Source organism: Caretta caretta, chromosome 7 (assembly GCF_965140235.1).
Source record: "Caretta caretta isolate rCarCar2 chromosome 7, rCarCar1.hap1, whole genome shotgun sequence".
Taxonomy (NCBI): Eukaryota; Metazoa; Chordata; order Testudines; family Cheloniidae; genus Caretta; species Caretta caretta.
Genome location: NC_134212.1, coordinates 51,027,367 through 51,051,605, shown reverse-complemented (window position 1 = coordinate 51,051,605; position 24,239 = coordinate 51,027,367). Strand labels below are relative to the sequence as shown.

Below are 24,239 nucleotides of genomic sequence, written 5' to 3'. Positions count from 1 at the left end.
GTTCAGGTCCTGGCTGGGCCTAAAAATTTCGTCTGAGCAGCCCTCTTCTGTGGGGTGCTGGAGAGCACAGTTGAGAGTGTTGCAGGGATGTGCAAGGCAGAGAAAGCCAGGCGCTAAGGTGCTTATGTTGGAACGAGGCAGCAGGGCAAGTGACGAGTCCAGCCAGAGCCCAGTGTGGGATGCACGACTATGTGCAGGGCACTCATTCTTAGCAGACTCAGGGGGAAACTCAGGGATGAGCCACTGACCATAAGCACTGTTGCTGAATGGCCAGTGTCGTGTGCCGTCCTGCTCCCTTTGGCCAATCCTGGAGGCAGAGTACTGTGGGTAAGGGAGGGGCTTATCACTTTACAATGAGCAACTACCAGAAGATGAGTCAGAAAGAAGTCACCAATGTCCCGGCCTCTCCCAGCTAGGGTTGCGCAACCCTCCCAGACTATCCTGGAGTCCCCAGGAATTAAAGATAAGTCTTTAATTAAAAGATTATGTCATGTGATGAAACCTCCAGGAATACCGCTAACCAAAATTGGTACCCCCCCCTACTCCCAGCAGGGGCCACTGTGGGAAGCAGGGTAGGAGTGCTTGCTGTGGAGGGAGCTCCAATGTGTCAAAGCAGAGGATTTTCTTGTTTTGTATTAATATGGTGTGTGCCTCAGTTTCCCCTATGTGGTGCAGTATTAACACAGGTGGTGGGACAAGGGTGTTGTTCTTTTCAGATACCTCTAGAGGGTAAGGTGTGACTGTTGTCTAGCTGCCTGGGCCGGCTATTTTGTAATTTAGTAACTGATGGCAGGGTGTGTGTGTGGGGGTGAACAGGACTCCCTCTTCAAGAAGCCAGCCAGTTTCAAGAAGGAGAACAAATTACTGAAGTGGAGGCCAGGTGACCCTATTTGCCCGGGAAGAGTAACAAAGGCTGAAGGAGGGGCAACTGGGTGTGACTTGGTATAGCCTGTTGCAAGTACATCTCAGTTTCATGTTTGGGTCTCGGGGGGAGAATCAGGGCTTGGAGCACTGGGTCTGACCAAGATGGACTTAAATGTAACTTTCTGGGTTCGGTGCTAACAAAGACCTTTCCTATGCTGTGTTCCTGCTCTTTTACAACACTGGCTGAGTGCGGAGTGGGATGCAGGCACCCCTTTGGAGCTGTGTAAGGCTTCCCCAGGTGCCCCATCCCCAGGGGAACTTGCTGCAGGGAGCTCACGGTGTGCAGAGTGCTGAATGGTCCAAGGTTGGTCTCAGGAGGCACTGAATCGAAGGAGGCTTCCTGCCCTGGTGAGAATGGCCCTGAGGGGAGTCACACTGAAGAGGGTCCTGCTTGGGTTTGTTCCAGAGCCCTGAGCCTGTGTGCTCGTGACACACAGCTATGCCATCTCCAGCCTCTCCCAGCAGGGGGCGCTGTGGGGCAGGGCAGGAGCCCTGGCTCTGGAGGGGTTGACAAAGTGGGACTTTTCTATAATATTTTTATGAAGCATATATGTGCTTCAGTTTCCCCGATATATCACAGTGTTGCCCAGTGGTGGGAAAGGGCTGTTTGCTTATGGGGCAGGCTAGGAGACAGAGGCATGACTGGCATCTGGCTGACTGAGCTGGGCTGGGTAATTAAAACTGGCCAAAGCAGACCTATATCAATAGAGGCTCTGAGAGGACACTGACAAACCCAGTCCCCAGGACACGGACACCTAACGACCAATGCCCCGGAGGTAGCCAGATTTCCCCACCTGCTTAGACCCTAGCCCGAGAATAGTGGCCAGGTGTGAGGTGGGGAGATAGTGGGAGGGTGGGAGCTGGCTGCATGAGTCATGGCATTTGCCTGGGAACTGATCAAGGAATCAGAGAGAGCCTGACCCATGTGTTAGGATATAGATATTCATGCCTGTCTGTAAAGGCCTATACTCTAAGAATGTAGGTATATGTTTATCATTTAGCTAGTAATAGAGGTATACAAGAAAGAATCTGTGTAAGGGCCTTCTCTCACTGTGACAGTCTGAGGCCCTGTTCTTAGGCCAGTGCCTTTGGCTAAGCAGCAGAGGCAGCCAAAGCTGGGAAGTGAACGGTCACATCCCAAACTAGTCAATATGGGACTGTTAGTAAGGTGATCCAATCTATCACCTCCAGAGAAAAGGAAGAGCCTAGAAGATGAAAAAGGACATTTAGGTTGATAGTTTGCTATCTGGTAAGAACTCACTTATCCGTAGACACAGCTGGGAAACCCTTATGTCTTTATAGATGTAGTTGTGAAATCCTCACTTCCGTATTGTTTTCTCATTATAGTTCCCACGTTGCTATAGTTTATTGGCATGGTCTCTGTCTGGTTCTGTGATTGTTTCTGTCTGCTGTATAATTAATTTTGCTGGGTGTAAACTAATTAAGGTGGTGGGATATAATTGGTTAGCTAATCATGTTACAATATGTTAGGATAGGTTAATTAAATTTCAGCAGAATGATTGGTTAAGGTATAGCTAAGAATATTACTGTATAAATTAGGGGCAAACAGGAAGTAAGTTGGGATTCGAAAATAAGGAAAAAGGAACTTGGATTTAAGCTTGCTGGAAGTTCACCCCAATAAACATTGAATTGTTTGCACCTTCAGACTTCGGGTATTGTTGCTCTCTGTTCATGCGAGAAGGACCAGGGAAGTGGGAGAGTGAAGGAATAAGCTCTCTAAGACCATGGGGTTCATGACAGCTTGGCTGGGCCCTGGCTACCCAGTATGGCTGATGTTTTACCCTGCTCTCTCTGTGCTAACCAAAAGCTGGTCTGTGCTCTGTGTCCAGTGACTAATAAACCCTGCTGGTTGGACAGCACACTGGGAACGTCACTGCACATGCTGGATGAGGTGCACTGATACCTGCAGAGTATGAACATCTCTCCGAGGTGGCCGGTTCCGCTGGGCAACACTCAAGGAAGGATGCGGGGAGCGGGCTAGAGTCGCAGATGTTCAGCCTCAGGAGCCAGCCCTGAAGGATGAATGAGCCTCTAGGGAGTCTATCCCACAGAAGGGGTTCAACACAAAGCTGAGGGGGGATAGCACCGATACTGTTGGTCTGCAAGAGGGAGCTCTCAGCTCCTGCAGTCCCAGACTGGCCCAGCAGGGGTGCTGTAATAGCTAGCCACCCCAGCCGTATCTACTGTGATGGGGCTCACTGTTTCTGACCCTCTGGCCATGAGAAGGCACCCTGGCGAGGCAGCTCCCGCCACACTCATGGCTCCGTGGACAGCAGGACCCCACTCTGGTTGGAAGAGAGCTCTAGAAAGGGCCCACTACTGATCCACTCAGTTTCCCTGGGTAGTGCCAGGGTCCCAGGAGATCAGGGCAGACCTGGAGTCCCACACCCTGCCCCCCTCCCTATTTCCCTGTCCCCATCCCCATCACCATGGGCAGCCTGACTCCTACTCCTCTTGGGGATAGTGGATGTGTGCTGATGCGGCCCCTGTAGCCATCAGCCACCTAGCACCCCACATACAGCAGAGCCTGGTGCCCCCCCTGGGACCCCCAACCTGGAAGACTGGTTTTGATTCCTTGAAACCATTTCAGATGTTAGGTATATATAAATGTTTGGCTGGCTCTAACCCCACTGCTACAGCATATGGGGAGGGGAGGGGAGAATGTGTGCAAAAGACCTTATAAAAAAGTTAGTTGTAGGTAAAAGCACTCTTGTTTGTGTCAATCATTTATCAGACAGAGGAGCTGTGTCCCCATTGATTTATTCCTGACAGCACCTGGAGAGAAACTGTTAAGTTACCACTGCTTAGGGTTCTGAAAACCCTGGGTACCAGGCCTGCCCCACGCTCGTAGAGTCACAGAACATCCAAGGGCTGCAGAGGGTGCCGGGGAGGCAGCAGGAAGGAAATGAGATCAAGAACTTTGAAGACTTAGCGGAAGGGTTTCCCCATTCTTGGCAAGGAACACCCCCCCCCCCACACACACACACACGCACACACACACAAGTTACAGACACCATGGAAAGGCCCCTGGCAAGGCTCAGCAATGAGCGGTGAGGACAGATGTTAGTACCGCCCTCCCCTCCCCCAGTCTAGATGATGCAAGCAGGGCTCACAGTGCCCTGCTTAGGGTAGGGCAGTGCGGATCTGTGTGTGTGGGGGGGTGTGTATGCTGGGGCAGCACAGCTGGGAGAAGGGGCCAGGATGATGGGCAGTGCCCTGCAGAGGGGTGACACACTGTCTGTACATGGCTCAGGGATGCTCCTTGTGGTGCTGAGCACAGGAGTAACCACCCAGCAGGACACCTGGCAGGTGGGATGTGGGTGCCCTGCTGGAGACCACCTGGTGGCTAGGCTCAGAGCTGCCCTGAGATAAGGACAAGGACCCAGAGCCAGCAGGGGAATCGACACCAGCTGTCATGGCTTTGCCTCTCAGTCCTGAGCCCAGGGACCTTCCAAGGCTTCAGCCAGTGGACAATCCAGCCTTGCACAAGGGTCTGGCTGGGCTGCACTTGCTGCAAGGAGCCCCACAGAGATCACTATGTTTAAGGCCCAGTCGTGTTGTCGTGGAGCTGGCGTTGGGGGCTGGAGGCATTGCCAAGGGCCTGAGCCACACTGGGCCATGAGCCCCTTGTAGACAGGGACAGACCTTGGGCTTGGTAGGCCAGCCTGTAGGGACGTAGGCAGTGAACAGGGAGCCATGGTCGCCAGAGCCCCAGTTCCTGCTGCACCCTGGTCCAACCGGAGCTCAGAGCTTCCCTGGCCGGAAGGGCCCATTGCAATCAGCTAGGCTGAGCCCTTGCTGTCTCCCAGCCCTAGCTCTGAGCCCAGGCCAGAGACAGCAATTCCTAGCAGAGTTGTTAGAAATAGCCCAGCTGGAGCTAGAAACTGCCAGCAATGGAGACTGCACCACAATGGCTCCAGTGACTAATTCCCCTCAGCGTGAAACAGTTACACCTGCTTTGCCTGGGTTCAGCTTCCTGCCCTCGGCTCACGTCAGGCCCTCCTGCACCAGAGCAATGAGCACAGGTATTGTCGGACTGGGATTGCCATGCCCCCTTTCCTGCCCATAGCCCAGGCCTCTCGGCTCCATCCGCTCCTGTTTCTCCATCTCCCATCACTCACCTGGGGCAGAGGACCCCCCTCCTGACTTTGCCCTTGGCCCCTCTCTTCGCTCTGGCGGTGAGTCTGGATCCACTTGCCCATCCTGCTGCCTGTTCATAGTGCCACCTCTCTGCTATGCCAACATCTGCATACACCTGCTGCCCTTTATCTAGGGCCGGACAGTGGCTGAAGCTCAGGCTGGCCAGGAGCAAGCTGCTCTTTTTTTATGGACCCCACCCAGTGATACACAAAAGCCTTATAGTGCCACTGCCTGTCCCCACTCTCCTCCCTGCCCAAACAGCTCCAGCTGACTCAGCCCAGCTGTGGTCCATGCACCAAGTATCCTGCCAATGAGGCAGCACTAGCTGCTGACAGCAGGGCTGGGGAAATCTTGCTTTCTGCTGTCACAAAGTGGAAATTTTCTGCAGTTTTTATGATGCCTGTGCATGCATCAGTTTCCCTCTGGACTTCACATCCACAGGGCGGCACTGCAAAGGGGCTGAATTACCACTCTTAGGACAGAGCAGGAGTCATGAGCAGCAGGGTCAGTGAACTGCCTGGAGGACCTGGAAAGAAAATGGGAGCCCCAGGGATGGCACAATTAACTCCCAGCCCTGGGAGGCCGGCAGGTGGGGCATCTGAAGTCAGCCTGGCCCTGAGGGCACTGGCCCAAGATGTCAGGGGTAAGAGCCGCCTCAGCAGCGCTCACCTGGGGCAGAGCCAACACCTGCCTGCAGGGCACCATGGCTGGGTGAAGCTGTCTCAGCCTTGGCTGGTCCCGGTGAGTCAGAGATCCTGCTCTGACTGGACAAGGCTGCCGGGTGTCACTGCCAACACTGGCTGTGGGCTGGGAGGGTGAGGGTGAAAGTCTCCCCCAGGCTTCTGGCTCAGCAGGACAGGGTGGGCAGGCGGTGGTGAGAATGTGTGGCCTGCCCTGGCAGATGAGGGGGGGACCTTGGGTGCTGGCCACTGAGGGGTTCCTCCAGGGCTCGATCCTAGAGCTAGGGCTGTGAGGCACCCCACAAGGGGTAGGCTTACAGAATGGGCTGTTCGCAAGGTGCAGGTGGAGTGTAAAGCCAGCCAGCCAGGTGAGGGGAGAGCGAGTACTGGCACACCTCCCACCTTCCTCCCCCAGGGCCCTTCCCAGAACACCTCCCACCTTCCTCCCCCAGGGCCCTTCCCAGTTCTGCAGGAGGGGCGCTGGTGGCTCCTCCTCCCCCACCCTAGCCCCACAGCCTGCTAGTGAAGGGGGCCCCCCGCTGCAGTGGAGACCCATCCCCTCCCCCCAGGGGCACGCTACGCCCTCAGGGACACAAGATGAGCCGTGGGTTTATTGGATGCAGGTTACAGGGCTCGGGCAGAGGCGAAGCCCAGCCTCTGTCAGCATTGCAGGTGCTGGAGCAGCCAGAGCGCCATGTTCATAAAGCCATCGGCCTCAGCCTCGACGCCAGAGAGCGCATGGCTGTTCCTGGGGTACAGCAGCAGCCTGTGGAGAAGGAGAGGACTTGGTAAGGTACCCCGTAACCAGCTCTCCAGGACCCCCCCCACACATATACCTGGACATGGACCAGGACCCCTTGCCACCTCTCCAGAGACCCCCCCCACCCATCAAGAAATGCACCAGGACCCCCCACCTGCTCCCCCAGGACCCCTGCACCAGGACCACCCCAGCCATTTGGGATGTACCAACTCCTCGCAGCCATCTGAGCCTCCAGCCAGCTTCCCTCCTACAACTCCAGCTTCCCCCCGCCCCAGTGATCTGCTCCCTCCCTTGGTGCCAGCCTGTTCCATTGGTGATCCCAGCCCCACTGGCCTTGTTGCACCTGAGCACCCAACTTGTCCTTCCTCCCGCCCCAGCCATGGCCCCTGCACCAATCAGTTCTCTCCTCCCAGCTGATCCCCATGTCCTGCCCCCCGCAGGCTCACCGTGCAGGGACGCCCCTGGCCTTGAGAGCACGGTAGTACTCCAGCCCCTGCCTGGGGGGGACACGCCTGTCCTCTTCTCCCAGCATCAGAAGCACAGGTGCCCGGACCTGGGGGAAGAGCAGGGCAGAGATCTGGGTCCCACAGCCAGCACTAGGGGACCCACACCATAGAATAGAATATTAAGGTTGGAAGGGACCTCAGGAGGTCATTTAGTCAAACCCGCTGCTCAAAGCAGGACCGATCCCCAACTAAATGATCCCAGACAGGGCTTTGTCAAGCCTAACATTAAAAACCTCTAAGGAAGATGTGGCAAAATGGGACTGTTCTTAATGTTTCCTCTGAATACTGTAGGGGTGCCTCAATTTCTCTTATGCATTTCTTAAGGGAGTGTAATTGTTGCAGAGCAAAGGGCCAGGGTACATAAATGGCCGACACTGTTTCCTGGCAACTGATGGCCTGGGCCCTTCCCCCTCTGCAAAGTGATAGCTAAAAGGTTGGAGAACAAAGGAATCAGATGACCACCCCCCTGTGACGGGTTCCCCAGAATGCAGTCTAGAACTGTGGTACTGCTGACCCCGTCTTACCAACCTGGGTTCCCTCTCACACTGTGACGCTGTGACAAACTGCAAACCTCTCCAGGTCCTGCACTCACACAACCATCCACAGGCAGGGACACACCTAGCTGAGTTACATGAATGCTTTTGTAAGCCACTCGTGATCCAACAACAGAGAGGCTCCAGCCAATTCCTCCCAGCTCCCCAACCTAGGATCCCGGGGCTGCACTGTCTTGCCCTGGTCAGAAGCTTGACCAGTCTCTGAGCAGGGGTTGGGGTCTATGAGCAGGGGGGTGGGGTCCATACCTGGGCAACGTACTGCATGGGTGACATGTGGAGCATCTCTGCCCAGTGGGAGGCATCCGGTAGGGTGTCGGGCGCATAGGGGAAGCCGGCCTCAGTCAGACACCTGCAGAGGAGACAGAGCCCGGCTCAGGGCAGGATCCAGGTTGCACCTGGTGCAGGGGGTGGGGAGGGTCTTAGCCCCAGGCACTCACCAGTCTGGGATGTCGGTGCTGCTGATCATGGAGGCCATGTTGATGACCGGGTTCCTTGCCACACAGGCCTGGTAGGTGCCTGGGTACTGACCGATGAGGTGGCAAGCGAGGAAGCCCCCATGTGAGCCACCCACTAGTGCCACACGCGCTGAGTCTAGGGGCTCCTCCTGCAGCACCCGCTCCACACAATACTGCAATGGGATGAGAGGGGCAGTGCCATGGGGCAGCCAGGGCACCAGGGCCTGAGACAGGGCAGCCTCAGGGCAGGGTGGGAAGCCAGGGCAGTCTCAAGGAGGGGGCAGCCAGGGCCTGGAAGGGATCGCCCAGGGAGGGGACAGGGGGGCAGGGCTGGGATGGGGCCAGGACCTGACAAGCTGGCTGAGCCCATCTCCCCCTAGCAAGTCCCTGGGCGGAAGGTGCCCAGAGGGAGCAGCCTGGTCTCCTGGCTGTGGGTCACACACTGTCCCAGCCCCTGCAGGGCAGCTGGGGGGGTGGGGGGGGCAGCCACTACCTGCACGTCTTTGACATCCTGGCAGCCCACGTGCCCGGGCAGGGAGGCGACGCTGTCCTGGCCAAAGCCCAGCGAACCGCGGTAATTCACTGTGGGAGAGAGTTCAGCATGATGGGAGAGTGCCTGACAGCCCCCCAGCAACAGGGGTTCACAAGGGTACAGGGTTGGCCTGCCACAGCTAGCCCCCTGCCATGCTCTGGGAGCAGGATGCTGCCAGGAGACCCCAACCCTGGCCAAGGGGCACACAGCTGCAGGCCTGCAACCCAGGGTGAGGGGAGAGCAGCTGAGTACTGTGGGGCTGGGTTGGCCCGGGGACTGCGCCCTCCTGCTGGCTGTCCCAGGGATGCTGATGGTGCCCGGGCCCTGCCCTGAATGGCCATCCCCATGTTGATGCTGCATTCTGGGAGCTCAGCCTCCCTGTGCCGTGGCCCAGATGTGCCCTCAGCCCTCTCCAGGGGCTCCAGGGCACCTTCAGAGTAAGCCTTGGCCCAGCAGTTCCTCCCCAGGGTGCCGTGCCCAGGGAGCTGGCAGGGGCCGAGCACGGCCAGGCCTAGGGAGCCCACAGCCACTTCACCAGGCTTTGGCTGCACCATGCCTGCTCCCGTGGCTCTGGCAGGACTCACCCAGGAGCACAGCGAAGCCGATCCTGCAGAGCACCGCGGGGTACAGCATCCAGCTGGCCGTGCAGACAGAGTGTGGGCCTCCTGCAAGGTGAGGGCAGAGGGGTGAGGGGCTGGACCATGGGGCAGAGTCCAGAGGGAAGGGGCTCATAGCGTGTGTGTAGTGTAATTGTTGGGACGTGGTGTCTGGCAGGGACGGGGAGGAGCTGGGTGAGCAAAGTGATCGAGCTGCTAGGCTCCCCCAACACACGATTGCCTTGAACAGAGGCTTTCAGGGGAGCATGGACCAGGGGGCATCTGCTGGCCCCAATCACTCCCTGAATGGCGAATGAACGACACCGTTGGCACAAGGGATTGGTTGGGAACCGGGGACAAGACGCTCAACACAGCGACAGAGCTCTGGGGACCAGGGCAAAACTGGAAACAGAGGCCCCCCCAACCCTCCAAAACAATTACCATGGGGACAAAAGAGTAAAAGAAGAGGGAAGGGGCTGTGGGGTCGGAGGGCCCAGGCCTGTGGGGTGGCTATGATCCCTGTGTGGTGGCTGTGCGCCCCTTGGGGCTGAGGGGCCTAGGCCTTTGGGGTGGCTGTGCTCCCCGCGGGGCTGAGGGGTTTGGGGGCCTAGGCCCGTGGCATTGCTGTGCTCCCTGTGGGGCTGGGTAGACTCTGACCTGCATGCAGCTGGGGGACAGTTCTCGGTCCCACCTCTCCCTGAGCTCTGTCCCTGCCATGCAGGGAACGGCATCCCCACACTGACCCTGCTCCAGACTCAGCCCAGTGGGTGCTGCCAGGCCGCTGTGATGACGCCAGCAGTGCCGAGGGTGGGATCTGGGCCTGGGCAAGCAGGGACGTGGCTCCCTGCACTATCAATAGCAGGTGCCAAAACCGAGTGAGGCTGCCACCCCATATGCCAGGCTGCAGAGCCTCACTCAGATCTGACCTGATCACCCCTCATCTTCCTAGGGACTGATGCAAGCTGCCTAGGGAGGGACTCTCCATGGACATGAACACCAGGGCAGAACCTTGCCCCCAACCCAAACCCAGAGGGACCCGCCTGTCAGTGTCAGGCGCTGGTTGGGTTGGGGCCGCTCCCCTTCCCCTGCCATGGGGCTGGCATTGTGGCTGCTGGCGAATGCCCCCTTGCCCGGGGGGGTGGGGCACGTGCCTGGGAGTCAGAGTCCAGTGAAGGGGCAGTGGCCTGCAGCTGCCATGACAACCCCATGGGACAGGAGGGCAGCTGGCCCCACAGCAGGAGGGGAACAGCTGCAGATAGGCAGGCATGGGGAGCCTCAGGGCAAGGTGGCAGCACTGACAAGGGTCGGGGAGAGCCAGATCTGACAGCACAACACTCGGCTCTAGCTTCATAATTAGGCCTAATCAGACCTACACAGTCTGGGAGGGTGGGGGTCCCTGTGGTGGTGGGGGGGGGAAAGGGAGGGGCATGCCAGGCAGGGGTCTCACCATGGGGCATGACCACCAGGGGCAGCTTCCTCAGCCCTAGCCCCTTGCTGGGCTGCAGCAGGATGGCTTCGAAATCAATACCCTCTGCAAAGGAAGAGTGTGATGTCAGCGTCAGCGCCAGCCCCCAGAGCCCAGCCCCGCACTCCCGAAGGCACTCACTGTACTGCGGATTCTCCTGATCCGGGGGGGGCTGCAGGGGCCGGATCACCCAGCTGATCTCCGGGATGGGGGTCACATCCTCCAGACATACCCAGTGCACCTGGGCCTCCCGCCCGGCCCCGGGGAGGAAGGCCACCTTCTGCCAGGGGAAAGAGCCCATCAGTGGCAGGCGCAGCATGCTCGGGGAGTGGGGGCATGACCCAAGGGGGGCCAGGATGCTCGGGTGGGGGCCTTTGCAGATATCTTCTGGCAGCATTTGGGGAGGAAATGGCTGCAGCTGGAATGGGGGGGTTGACAAGGAGAGACTGACAGCATTGACCAAATAGGCAACCTGCATGCAGCCCCAGTACCTGCAGTCCCTGCTAGTTCAGCCCTGGGCTCCACCCCACACCTCTGCTGGTGCCCCTCACTCCTGCCCCACTGCCCCCTGCTAGCCCAGCCCTGGGCTCCACCCCCCAAGCTCTGCTGATGCCCCATACTCCTGTCCCACTGTCCCCTGCTAGCCTGGCCCTCGGCTCCATCACCCAGCTCTGCTGGTGCCCCTCACGCCTGCCCCACTGCTCCCTGCTAGCCCAGAGCCTGAGCAGGGTGATGCTTTGGGATGCTGGCTGGGGTATGGTGTGGATGCAGCCAGTAAATTTTTATTCCTGAGTCTGCGTGCGGGGTGAAAGGTCACGGCACAGTCTCCCTCCCCAGCCCATATCCCTTACCAGTGTTGGGGGGCAGCTGGGGGTCGAGAACCTGGCCACCAGGAGATCCCGGTCAATGGTGAGGAGAGACCAGCTGCCCAGGGGGGCGCCTGCAAAGGGACAGATGCCCGGGTCACGGTCTGGAGCTCACAGGAGGAGTCTGGGAGCAGCAGGGCTCCCAGCCCCTCCCACCAGGCATCCAGGGACACCGTGAGCAGAGCAGGCTGCCGGGTACTTACCCATCGTCAGGGAGGTCACGCTGCCACTCAGAGTCTCCACCACAAGCAGCTCCTAGGAGGACACCAAGAGCTTCGTCAGAGCCAGGTAGGGCCCAGCACGCCCCCAGCCCCTCTGCTCAGGGCTGGCCTGGGCCCCGGGCTCTGCATATGCCCACAGGCAGCACAGCTGTGGACTGCCCCCGACCCCAGTACCTGCCGGCTGCGCTGAGCGGTGTCCAGCACGACTCTCTGGCTATCGGCTGCCCAGCACAGGCCAGGCAGTGCTGGGCAATAGATCCCTGTGAACGTTCCTGCAAGGAGAGGGCCCCAGGTTCAGCGCACTGCCCCCTGCACACCAGCCAGGCTGGCACAGGGCACTCGCACCAATGGCCAGCAACAGGGAACCAAGCTTCTCACGCAGCTCCTGTTCAGCCTCCTGCCCACACAGCTCTGCCAGTGCCCCTCACTCCCGACTCGCAGCCCCTGCTAGCCCAGCCCTGGGCTGCCCCCCAGCTCTGCCAGCGCCCCTCTCTCCTGATCCACAGCCCCCTGCCCCCCCCCAGCTCTGCCAGCACCCCTCACTCCCAAAACGCAGCCCCTCCTGGTCCCAGCAGCTCTGGCCCCTCCTGAGCAGACAGCGCCAGATCCCTGGGTGTTCAGCCTGTCTCATCATCCCGCTGCCCAGCTCCTCCCTCGTCCCCAGTGAACCTGGCCGACTACTCACCCTGGCTGTGCCGGGACACGACATCCAGTGCGGTGGAGGTGACCTTCGTGTACCAGTCGTACTGCAAGAGACGGCCGCCTGGCACTCAGGGGCAGCAGCGTGGGGCTCTGTTCTGCAATGTTGCCCCCTCCCTTCTGGGGGATCCAGAGCAGGGCTGGTGGCTGCTCATGGGAAGGCCCAGCGTGCTGGGGAGCCTGACCTGGGTTAGCTAGACCCCAGCAGGCCTGTCCCAGCTCCCCCCGGGCACCCAAGGGAGCAGCAGCGCTGTGCCATAGGCACCTTCCGGTGCCTTATTGGGGGGATGATAGGTGTGACGCTGTGGGGAGCAGGGGGCACCAGCAGAGTGAGCAGGGCCAGGCCCAAGTGTCAGGGCGACATGCCCAGGGAAGAGGATTCTCGTTGTGCCGCTGGGTGCACAGACTTTTGGCTATGGCAGCACAGGCTGCTGAAGAAGCCCAAGCACCAGGCCTATGCAGTGCGACTGAAGGCTGGCTCCCAGCAGGAAGTGCCCCTGGAAGACATGGCCCACACGGCCTTGGCTGGGCCTCAGAGAGCCTGACACCCAACCCCTGGCATTGGCTCCCCAACCTGGTGGAACCCACTCACCACGCGAAGGCGGCTGCACTGCTGGTGGGGCCCGAGTGCGCTGTTCTCCAAGTACACGATGCGGCACTGGTCAGGGCTCAGGCGTGGGGACCACACAGCTTTAGTGTCGTCTGACAGCAGCTCTGCAGAGGGACGGAGAAGAGTGTGAGCACAGGCAGGATAGGGGGGCAATCATGGCGGAGGATGGGCAGGTGGGCAGGGCAGAGGTCAGGCTGGACAGGGGCAGGCCAGACGGGGGCATGGGGACATGCAGAACAGGGGACATACAGGCAGGACAGGGGGCACAGGCAGAGCAGGGGACCCGGGGGCAGGGCGCAAGCAGGATGAGGGGACGAGGCCAGGGCAGGGAGCACATGGGCAGAGCGTGGACTGCGGGCAGGATGGGGGCACATGGGCAGAACAAGGACCGTGGGCAGGGCAGCGGGCACAAGGGCAGGGCATGGCATCGGCAGACCGGGGGGCACATGGGCAGAGTGGAGACCACTGGCAGGGCAGGGGACATCCAGGCAGGGGGCAAGCAGGCAGGGAACAGGCAGGACAGGAGGCATACAGGCAGGGCGGAGACCGTGGGCAGGGCAGGGGGTATGCAGGTAGGGCAGGGGGTACGCGGGCAGGGCGCAGGCAGGATGGGGGCATGTGGAGAGAGCAGGGACCGCTGGTAGGATGTGGGAAGAATAGAGGCATGTGGGCAGAGCGGGGACCGCGGGCAGGGTGGGGTGTGGGTAGGGTGGGTGGCACACAGCCAGACCGGGGGCTGGGCAAGGGGCACACAGGCAGGGCAGGTGGAGAACGGGGGCACATGGGCAGAGTGGGGACTGTGGGTGGGGCAGGGGGCACATGGGCAGTGTGGGGCACGGGCTGAATGGGAGGCGCGCAGGCAGGATGGGGTCACATGGGCGAGGTGGGGACCACTGGCAGGGCGGAGTGCGGGCAGGGCACAGCAGGACGGTGTTTCATGGGCATAGTGGGGACCCTGGACAGGGCAGGGGGCATGCAGGTAGGGCAAGGGGCACATGGACATACCCGCAGGTAGGATGGGGGTACATGGGCAGAATGGGGACCATGAGAAGGGCAGGGGGCATGTGGGCAGGGCACAGGCAGGACAGAGACATGTGGGCAGAACAGGGGCAGGGGGCACACAGGGAGGGCACAGGCAGGTAGGGGGCATGCGGGCAGGGCACTGGCTCAGAAAGCAGCAGCGACTCACCACACCTCGCTCCCGTCAGGTCCACATAGAACAGCGCTGACCTGGGAACCAGAGGAGGGCAGCCGTCACTGCACGGGCCCCATAGCTTCCCCACAACTGCCCAACCCTCCTGACCTACACCCGATAGGAGTGGCCAGCCCAGCCCCCACTCCTCCCCCTCCAGATGGCCCCTGCTCCCAGCTGGCAGATCGGAGCTGTGGCTCCTCAGGCTGAGTCTGGCAGCCCCAGCCCCACAACAACCCCTCCCTTTGCAGTGGTCTCCTTCAGAGGAGGCTGCAGCAGATGCCCGCAAGCTGGGGCCAGCTCTCAGAGCAGGGCTGGGTCAGGCCCAGTCCGGCCTTCTGCCCTAGCAGAACAGCCCCAGCCCAAAGGTGCCTCAAAGGGCATTTCCCCGAGGGGTCCCACTGGCCTAGACTATATGGACATGGCTCCACACCTGGGAATGGGGAGGCCCCTCTCCCCAGCGCTCAGGAAGGGGCAGCTGGCAGCAGCACAGGGCACTCACCTGCGGTTGGTGCAGTGCCGCAGGCCCAGGCGGAAGGGCTCATGCCACCAGCCTATGAACACCACACCCGTGTCGCCAGGGGACCAGAAGGCCTGCAGGCAAAGTGGGAGAGCGCCAGTGAGCAAGAGGGGTGGGGAAAGAGAAGGTGGGAGGAGGAGAACCTGGTGAGGGGGGAAGAGTGTCAGAGGGGGCGCAAGAGCAGCTAGAAACTCTCCCGCTCTGTTTAAGGGAATGAAGCAATGAGCAGTGCCCTCCCGAGATCCAAACCAGGGCCCCGCCCTACCGGCTGGCATCCTGGGGCACAGGTTCCCCTGCTGAGGCACATCAGCCCCTCATGGAAACTGGGTGACCTGTGGGTGCTGGCAGGGGCAGCTTGCATCAGAGGGAACAGGTAGAGAGGTGTTTGGGGGCTGTTTTGGGCTGCCAGCGAGTGCCAGTCAGGTACTGCCAGCACCTGGCTCCCCACGCCTGCACTGACCTGCCCAGGGGAGATGTGCTCCGGGATACCCTCCAGCACCGAGACATTGCCGCTCTCCACATCCAGTATGCACAGGGCTGGGATGCTCTTGCCCACCAGTGCCTCGCCCCAGTCGTCATGGTACACGAACTGCTCCCCCTGGAACACAGAGCCATGAGTGCCCCCTCCCCTGGGACACCCCCCAACTCTCCTGCTTTCTGGGGCAGGACAGCCCTGTGCCTCAGATACAGGGCAGATCTGGCTCTTTACATTGCCAGAGCCCACAGGAAAGCCATCTCCTGCCCCACAGGCCCAGTGTGTGGGGGATGGGCAGGCCCAGCATCCCCTAGGGAAGCATGGCACAGCACTCAGCGGCAGAGCTGGGAGTTCTGCTCAGGGCCCTAGCACCATGCCCGACTTTCTGACCAGTTGTGGGGGTGGGACGAATGGCCCACCCACAGCTCCAACTCGCGATCTCCAGCTGCGCCCCACACACCTTGACAGCCTTGTCTCGTCTCTCATCAGCACAGTTGCTGCTCAGCTCCGGGGTTCTGCTCTGGAAGAAGGACTCGGCCTTGGGCCGTTTCCTCTCAGCCACGTAGAGCAGGTGGGTCTCCGAGTGCGACCAGGACAGGCAGCCAAACTGATCTGGGGAAGTGTTGATCAGACCCTGTTGGGCAGCATGGCCCAGTGCCCCCACCACAGGCCCTGGGGACCCCCTTCCCCTACCCTCCCCCACCCGGCCAGACGGCTGCAGGGCCCCCTTCACCGCCCTCTGCACGCCCGGCCAGACGGCCACAGGGCCCCCTTGGCCACCCTCCCATCCCCATATCCTGCCCTGCCCCACTTCCCTGCCAGCCAATGCAGGGAAAAAGGTGGATCCATAGGGACCCAGCCTCACCATCCTCATAGACATTGCCATGCTTCTCCAACACAGTCAGGTTGACGCTCTTCACTTTGCGATTTTGATCCCAGATCTGGAGGAACAAAAACATCAGGGGCCAGGCCCCAGGACTGTGGGGCCACAGGGCAGGTGGCAGGGGAATGGCAGCACAGGGCGGGGGGAACAGGTGACTGTGGTGGGTATTGCTGGCAACAGCTGCCAGCTGGGGTGGTAGTTTGCCTGGCTGCAGAGTGGGCAGCAGGGCCCCACCTTACATGGGCTCGCTCCACCCATGAAGGGAAGGAGTGGGCTGGCCATGGCTCTGTCCATCCTGCCCCACACCAGCCCAGGATCCCACGAGGCTGGGCCCCAGTGTGCCATGAGCAATGCCTGGTAAACGCTGAGGGGAGAGCCACAAAGATTCCCACCCTAGTGGCCTGCTGGAACTACAGAGAACGGATCCCTCCACCCCAAAGCCAGGCCTGAGGAGGGGCCGTCAGCAGCAGGGGCTGGCAGGGGCCCCTTCCTTGAGTCCTGAGCACGGTCAGGCCAGGAAGGAACCTCGGCCCCAGACAGCAAGAATGCTGAGGGCTGCCCTCACTCTGCCCAGGGCTTTTCCCACAGTGTTAGTGGGCCCAGCCTCATATCGACTCACCTCAAGAAACTGCTTCTCCTCGCCTTTGCCAGGGCTGGCTTTCCGCAAGACGGCCTTAAGTGCCCCGCTGGGAGACTCCCTGCTCAGCAGCCTGCAGGGGGAGACAGGCTGGAGTGGGCCTGGGGGCATGGCATGGCCTAGGGACAGGAGAGGCACGGCCAGGGCTCAGGGAGTCCATAGGACCCTGGACCCACGTGCTAACCCACCCCACAGGGGTGTTGGGAGAGGTGGAGTTGGGGCCTGTTGTGATAACGGGGTCTGCAATTGAGCCTATGAGCTCAGTCGTGCAAGAGAGTGAACATTCCCAAGCTGTCACAGTGACCTGTTATCCAAAACGGAACAAGAAAATATGTACAAAGGTCCCCAAAGGACTGGGTGTTCCGGCCACACCTGGTAACCACGAGAAGGTGGGGACCAGAAATCAGTGGACCAAACCTGGAGTCGGAAATTTGGCCTAATTGGTGGTCAATGGGCTATTCCACCCCTCTGCCTTTGGAGGCTGGAAAACAAACAGACTTGGGGGGAAATGAGGTGTCATTAGAGGTTCTGGAACACATTGATAATCTAAACAGTAATAAGTCACCAGGACCAGATGGTATTCACCCAAGAGTTCTGAAGGAACTTAAATGTGAAATTGCAGGATTACTAACTGTAGTCTGTAACCTATAATTTAAATCAGCTTCTGTACCAAATGACTGGAGGATAGCTTATGTGATGCCAATTTTTAAAAAGGGCTCCAGAGGTGAACCTGGCAATTACAGGCTGGTAAGCCTCACCTCAGTACCGGGCAAACTGGTTGAAACTAGAGTAAAGAACAAAATTGTCAGACACATAGATTAACATAAGTTGTTGGGGAATAGTCAACATGGTTTTTGTAAAGGGAAATCATGCCTCACCAATCTACTAGAATTCTTTGAGGGGGTCAACAAGCATGTGGACAAGGGGGATCCAGTGGATATAGTGTATTTAGATTTTCAGAAAGCCTTTGACAAGGTCCCTCACCAAAGGCTATTAAGCAAAGTAAGCAGTCATGGGATAAGAGGAAAGGTCTCATGGGTTGGTAACTGGTTAAAAGATAGGAAACAAAAGGTAGGAATAAATGGTCAGTTTTCAGAATGGAGAGAGGTAAACAGTGGTATCCCCCAGTACTGGCTCCAGTCCTCAACATATTCATAAATGTTCTGGGAAAAGGGGTAAACAGTGAGCTGGCAAAATTTGCAGATGATACAAAACTACTCAAGATAGTTAGGTCCCAGACAGACTGTGAAGAGCTACAAAAGGATCTCTCCGAACTGGGTGACTGGGCAACAAAATGGCAGATAGCATCAGAGGGGTAGCCATGTTAGTCTGTATCCACAAAAACAACGAGGAGTCTGGTGGCACCTTAAAGACTAAGATTTATTTGGGCATAAGCTTTCATGGGTAAAAAACCCACTTCTTTAGATGCATGGAGTGAAAATTGTAGGCATAAATATACATTGGCACATGAAGAGAAAGAAGTTACCTTACATGTGGAGAACCAGTGTTGAAAGCCAATTCAGCCAGGGTGGATGTGGTCCACTCCCAATAATTGATGAGGAGGTGTCAATACCAAGAGAGGGAAAATTGCTTTTGCAGTGAGCCAGCCACTCCTAGTCCCTATTCAAGCCCAAATTAATGGTGTTAAGTTTTGAACTGTAGCTCTGCAATTTCTCTTTGAAGTCTGTTTTTGAAGTTTTTTTTGTTGAAGAATGGCTACTTTTAAATCTGGTGAGGGAGACTGAAGTGTTCTCCTACTGGCTTTTGTATGTTACCATTCCTGATGACTGATTAGTGTCCATTTATCCTTTTACGTAGAGACTGTCTCCGGGTTGGCCAACGTACATGGCAGAGGGGCATTGCTGGCACATATCACATTAGTAGATGTGTAGGTGAATGAGCCCCTGATGGCGTCGCTAGAATAGATATGGGGACAGAGATGGCAATGGGGTTTCTTACAGTGATTGGTTCCTGGGTTAGTGTTTCTGTGGCGTGGTGTGTAGTTGCTGGTTAGTATTTGCTTCAGGTTGGGGAGCTGTTTGGAAGCAAGGATTGGCCTACCTCCCAAGGCCTGTGAGAGTGGCAGATCGTTTTCCAGGATAGGTTGTAGATCGTTGATGATGTGCTGGAGAGGTTTTAGCCGGGGGCTGTACGTGATGGACACTGGTGTTATTTTCTTTGTTGGGCCGGTCCTGTAGTAGGTGACTTCTGGGTACCTGTCTCGCTCTGTCAATCTGTTTCCTCACTTCCCCAGGTGGGTATTGTAGTTTTAAGAATGCTTGATAGAGATCTTGTAGGTGTTTGTCTCTGTCTGAGGGATTGGAACAAATGTGGTTGTATCTTAGGGCTTGGCTGCGTAGACAATGGATTGTGTGATGTGTCCTGGATAGAAGCTGGAGGCATGTAGGTAAGTATAGTGGTCAGTAGGTTTCCGGTATAGGGTGGTGTTTATGTGACCATCACTTATTTTCACTTTAGTGTCCAGGAAGTGGCTCTCTTGTGCGGACTGGTCACTGGTGGGGTGGAAATTGTTGAAATCCATGTGGAATTCTTCAAGGGCCTCCTTCCCATGGATCCTATGATGAAAATGTCATCAATGTAGCGTAAGTAGAGGAGGGGTGCTAGGGGATGATAGCTGAGGAACTCCCTTCTCTTCATGTGCCAATATTTATTTATGCCTGTATCTGCAATTTTCACTTCATGCATCTGGAGAAGTGGTTTTTTACCCACGAAAGCTTATGACCAAATAAATCTATTAGTCTTTAAGGTGCCACCAGACTCCTCATTGTTAAAATGGCAGATGAAATTCAATTATGATAAATGCAAAGTAATGCATACTGGAAAACATAACCCCAACTATACATATAAAATGAGGAGTCTAAATTAGCTGTTACCACTCAAGAAAGAGATCTTCAAGTCATTGTGGATAGTTCTCTGAAAACATCCACCCAATGTGCAGCGGCAGTCAAAAAAGCTAACAGAATCAAGGGAATCATTAAGAAAGGGATAGATAATAAAATAGAAAATATAATATTGCCTCTATATAAATCCATGGTACGCCCACATCTTGAATACTGTGTGCAGATGTGGTCGCCACATCTCAAAAAAGATATATTGGAATTGGAAAAGGTTCAGAAAAGAGCAAAAAAAATGATTAGGGGTATGGAACAACTGCCGTACGAGGAGATTAATCAAACTGGCACTTTCCAGCTTGGAAAAAAGACGACTAAGGGGGGATATGATAGAGGTCTATAGAATCATGACTGGTATGGAGAAAGTAAATAAAGTTTAATTTACTCCTTCCCATAACACAAGAACTAGGAGCCACCAAATGAAATTAATAGGTAGCAGGTTGAAAACAAACAAAAGGAAGTATTTTTTTACACAACGCACAGTGAGTCTGTGGAACTCCTTGCCAGAGGATGTTGTGAAGGCCAAGACTATGACAGGGTTCAAAAGAGAACTAGATAAATCCATGGAGGATAGGTCCATCAATGGCTATTGTCCAGGATGAGCAGGGATAGTGTCCCTAGACTGTTTGCCAGAAGCTGGGAATGGGTGACAGGGCAATCACTTGATGATTATCTGTTCTGTTTATTCCCTCTGCGGCACCTGGCACTGGCCACTGTGGGAAGACAGGATACTGGATTAGAAGAACCTTTGGTCTGACCCAGTATGTCCATTCTTATGTTCTTATGAAATTAGCCAGAGCAGCAACTGTCTGGCGACAACCACTGCAGTGAGCTTCACCATCGTGGCTGGGTCTCCTTGGAACCTCCTGCTCCTGCGAGCTGCCCTGACCAGACCAGGCCAGGCCAAAGAGAGGGGTCCAAAGGCCAGCACCACTTCCATTGGCTTCGGCTGAATTGCAACCCCAGCTGGGACGTGAGACTTTTCCCCCCTCTCTCATTCCCCCTTGCGGCCTTTGCCCTCTCCACCTTTTTTCTCTTTCCTAGCCTTCTCTGTTTTCTTCCTAATTATTAAGAGTGTGGCTGAGCTGGCCATGCCTGCATACTTTGCAACACCACTGTAAGCCTGTAACTGAGCGGCAGCTAAAAGCACTACGCCCAACCGCCTCTTGCTAGTACGAGTTTGCCAGCTCTTGGGCATGGGCTGGGTTTCTCCAGCAGTGAGGTTGCAATGAAGTCAGCCCCAGAGACAGATGCTGAATCTCTCTTTTTGTTGTTCTTTTCCGCTCTATCTTTGGTGCGTTGGGCTTGTTGTCTTCTTAGCAAACAGGATCAGACTTGAGCAGTAGCAGTTACCCCAGTCCATCTCAACTCACTGCTTCTCTTTTCCCCAAACAGTTATTTACCAGCTATAACCCTGTCTACGAGACTGTCTGGCACGGGGAGCCCTCTCCTGCCAAAGGGAAAGGGAACATGGGGTGTTATTACAATGAAAGCCTGACTCAATCCCTTCCATTTCAAAAGCTTCAACTGTTTCCCTTCCTTTCTGGACGTTCAGTACAAGTTAAAGGGGTGTTTGCTGGGCTGTTTGCCCCGGGGCTATGCAAGCTGAGGTCTCCAGATCCTAAAGCCCAGGCCACGGTTAACACAGTTTATTGTTGGCCAGGGACTGGGTCATGTGAACCCTCTGTCTCCTGTATCCCGTCTAAACACACACCAGGACACAGCACAATGGAGAAGTGTTCCCAGCAGGCGCAGCAAAAGGCAGGGACAACAGGTTTGGCACATGGGGTTCCCCATTGCAAAGCTGGAGAAGCAGCAGGGGGCTAGAGGTGGCCCAGATACCTCCTCCAGGGGGTGGGAACAGGCGCAGCCAAGAGCCCCGCCCTCTGCTAATGGCCTTTTGCAGGCAATTGAGCCTGGAGCCCCCCAAGGACACAGAGGAGGGGTAGCCACAGGGGAGGGGACAGGGCAATGTAATGGCAGACTCTGCCTCCCCAACCAGTAGCCTGGGAGCTAGGGGCAATTCAGGGCTAGACATAAGGCCCCCAGGACATCCTCATCCCCGCACTCTGAGCAGGGGGCCTCTGCCAGGTGTAGAGCCACACTCTGGCTCTGTCCCTCCTGCTGGAGCCCCCAGCACCAGGGCAGGTGGCAACGCAGCCCAAGCTCTTCCCCAGCTGCCCACATCCCATGGCAGGGCAGCCCCCACCTCCTGCCAACCACGCCCACATTGGGCAGCCAGCCAGGTCAGGCTCTAGCAGAGCTGTGGGGGTGGCGATGGGCACATGGTGGGTGCTGGCAAAGGCACAGGGCGGAGACACTCACTCTCCCTTGATCTCACTGCAGGTGCCCGAGGGGCCCGAGTACACAATGGCCTGGCTGTCATGGAAGATGAGATACTGGCGGCAGAACTTCACGCTCTCGGCTCTCTCCAGGTCCTGCTGAGACCACTCTGGAAGGAGAGGGCAGTCAGCTGCTGCCTGCCCCAGACCGGCACTGCTCCCCTCTCCTTTGGCCTTAGAGCAAAGATACCACATGGGATGGCCTGTGTGCAGAGCAGGGCACCTTGCCTGCCTGCACTCCTGGCACTTTCTATGCTACCTGCAAGCAGGCTGGGCTTGTGGCTAAGGCAGCAACTTAGGGCTCAGGAGATCTGGGCTCAACCCCAGCTCTGTGTGATCGTGGCCCAGTCCCTTATGGCTTGATGGTCAAGTGCACTTAGCACTTTGCAGCTGGGACGGGGGACATCTCTGAAAATCAGCTGTCACTGTCTGGGCCTCAGCTCCCCAGCTGGCACATGGGGACAGCAGTCAAGCTTCTGTCCCAGGAAGCTGGGGCCAGCCCCATCTGGGCACACTTCTCCCACCCCTCCAGTTGGAGAAAGGGAGCAAGTCACATGGCAATGGGCAGGTCCCAAGGCTCAGTCAGGCCTCTGAGTGGACAGAAAACAGAAGTCTGGAGAGCCGGGAGCAGTGGCTCAGGAAGCAGGGCTGGTCAGGTTAGGGAAGCCACGCGGAGGGCCGCGGAACCCTTAACTGGGGAAGGTCAGGACTGGAGGTGCTGTGGGATGCTGCTGTGACATGTGGAGCGAGCTGCAGGGATGGGAGGGCTGAGCCCAAGCCCAGGGAGCCTACCCAGGGGGTGGCATGCTGATCCGATGGGACCCAACAGCCACAAATCCCTTCACACATGTGAAGAGCCCCAAGCAGGGTCTTGGGGTGCTTTCCTCTGAGACTGACTCTTGGCAAGCAGACAGCCTGGGCCCATTGCCTCACCTCAGAGATGGGGAACTGGGGGGCCTCCCATGGCAAGGCCGAACCAAAGCTAGGAACAATGCAGCTGCCCTCTGCCCTCGGGGCTCCTCTGCCCTCCCCGCACTGGGGCAGAGGGGCTTGGAACGCGCAGGGCGCAACAGAGTCGGTACCTGTATAGACATTGCAGTATTTGCCCCCATACTGAGTGGTGACCTCGGGCCCGATACAGGCACTGCAGAGCGAGGGGCACTGGCTGAGCTCGCGGTACAGCGCCGCTATCTCTTCCGGGCTCCTCAGCACCTGCGCAGGAAGGGCCCGTCAGCACAGGCAGGCTGGCAGTGGGCACCGAGTCAGGCACCGCGCAGCGGGGCAGGGAAGGACCAGGGCAGCGGGGAGCTCGCGGGCACGGAGGGCTGGGCGCAGAGCTCGGCACACCGGGGGCACGGACGCGGGTTCAGGGACGGGGAACGCAGCCTGGGGGCTGTGCGTGGGGGAAGGGGTCGTGGCCCTGTGGGTCACACAGAGGTCACGGCGGGGGGTGGAGCTTTCACCCGCAGTCCCTGCCCTGCCAACCAAGGCCCCTCCCGCGGGACTCTGTGGGAAGGCGGTGGACCCAGCCCCTCACCGGCGACTCCATGTCGCTGACGCTGCTCCGAACGCTGGGGATCCTGACGCGGCACTTCCGGCCCGGAGGACTGGGCCCCTACTGGCCAGGGTCCGGGCCGGCCCCAAGAGCGCTGCGCGCGCAGGGCGGGCGTGTCCCCGCTACCTGTCAACAGCGAGAGCGTGCGCTGGCCCCGCGCGGGGGCATCGGGCCAGACGTGGCTCCGCAGCGAGCCCCAGGCGTGGCGATGAACGGAACGCGGCCCCCCTTCGGAGCCCGAGACCAGCCTGGGGGGTCGGCTAGGCACTGGAGGCAGGGCCGGGGGCGGGGCGCTGGCTGGGGGCAGAGCTGGAGGTGGGGCCGGGCTGGAGGAGATGGGGGGCGGGGTGGGGCGCTCTGGGGGACGGGGCTGGTGTTGGTGGGGTGCTGGCTGGGGGCAGAGCTGGGGGGTGGGGCCGGGCTGGAGGAGACAGGGTGGGCGGGGCTCTCGTGGGGACGGAGCTGGTGTTGGTAGGGCGCTGGCTGGGGGCAGAGCTGGGGGGTGGGGCCGGGCTGGAGGAGATGGGGGGCGGGGTGGGGCGCTCTGGGGGACGGGGCTGGTGTTGGTGGGGTGCTGGCTGGGGGCAGAGCTGGGGGGTGGGGTGCTGGCGTGGCAAGGCGCTAGAGCCGAAGGCGGGGGGTAGGGCTGGCGGGGTGGGTCCGGCATTGCGGCAGCCCCGAGGTGGGAGCTACT

The 24,239-nt window shown here is 58.3% G+C and overlaps 1 protein-coding gene across 4 annotated transcripts; it reads right to left on the bottom strand.

Moving 5' to 3' along the window:
- Positions 1 to 6,356: 6,356 nt before the first annotated feature.
- APEH (acylaminoacyl-peptide hydrolase) lies at positions 6,357 to 23,668 on the bottom strand. Of its 4 annotated transcripts, XM_048856530.2 has the most exons (22): positions 23,528 to 23,668; positions 23,073 to 23,202; positions 21,974 to 22,100; positions 16,719 to 16,809; positions 16,082 to 16,157; positions 15,677 to 15,828; positions 15,202 to 15,339; positions 14,724 to 14,815; positions 14,219 to 14,259; positions 13,012 to 13,133; positions 12,406 to 12,466; positions 11,895 to 11,992; positions 11,703 to 11,754; positions 11,485 to 11,573; positions 10,775 to 10,913; positions 10,616 to 10,699; positions 9,157 to 9,237; positions 8,534 to 8,622; positions 8,023 to 8,213; positions 7,832 to 7,934; positions 6,972 to 7,078; positions 6,357 to 6,531 (listed from the first exon to the last, which is right to left on the bottom strand). In XM_048856530.2, the coding sequence occupies exons 1-22, from the start codon at positions 23,537 to 23,539 to the stop codon at positions 6,426 to 6,428; spliced, it is 2,181 nt and encodes a 726-aa protein (XP_048712487.1). In that variant the 5' UTR covers positions 23,540 to 23,668; the 3' UTR covers positions 6,357 to 6,425. The 4 variants fall into 4 exon arrangements, with proteins under 4 accessions (XP_048712487.1, XP_048712493.1, XP_048712492.1 ...); XM_048856536.2 differs by lacking the exons at positions 23,073 to 23,202; positions 23,528 to 23,668 and adding an exon at positions 20,130 to 20,361 and having other exon boundaries at positions 15,677 to 15,823; positions 21,974 to 22,061; XM_048856535.2 differs by lacking the exons at positions 21,974 to 22,100; positions 23,073 to 23,202; positions 23,528 to 23,668 and adding an exon at positions 18,223 to 19,066 and having other exon boundaries at positions 15,677 to 15,823.
- Between the last annotated feature and the right edge of the window lie 571 nt (positions 23,669 to 24,239).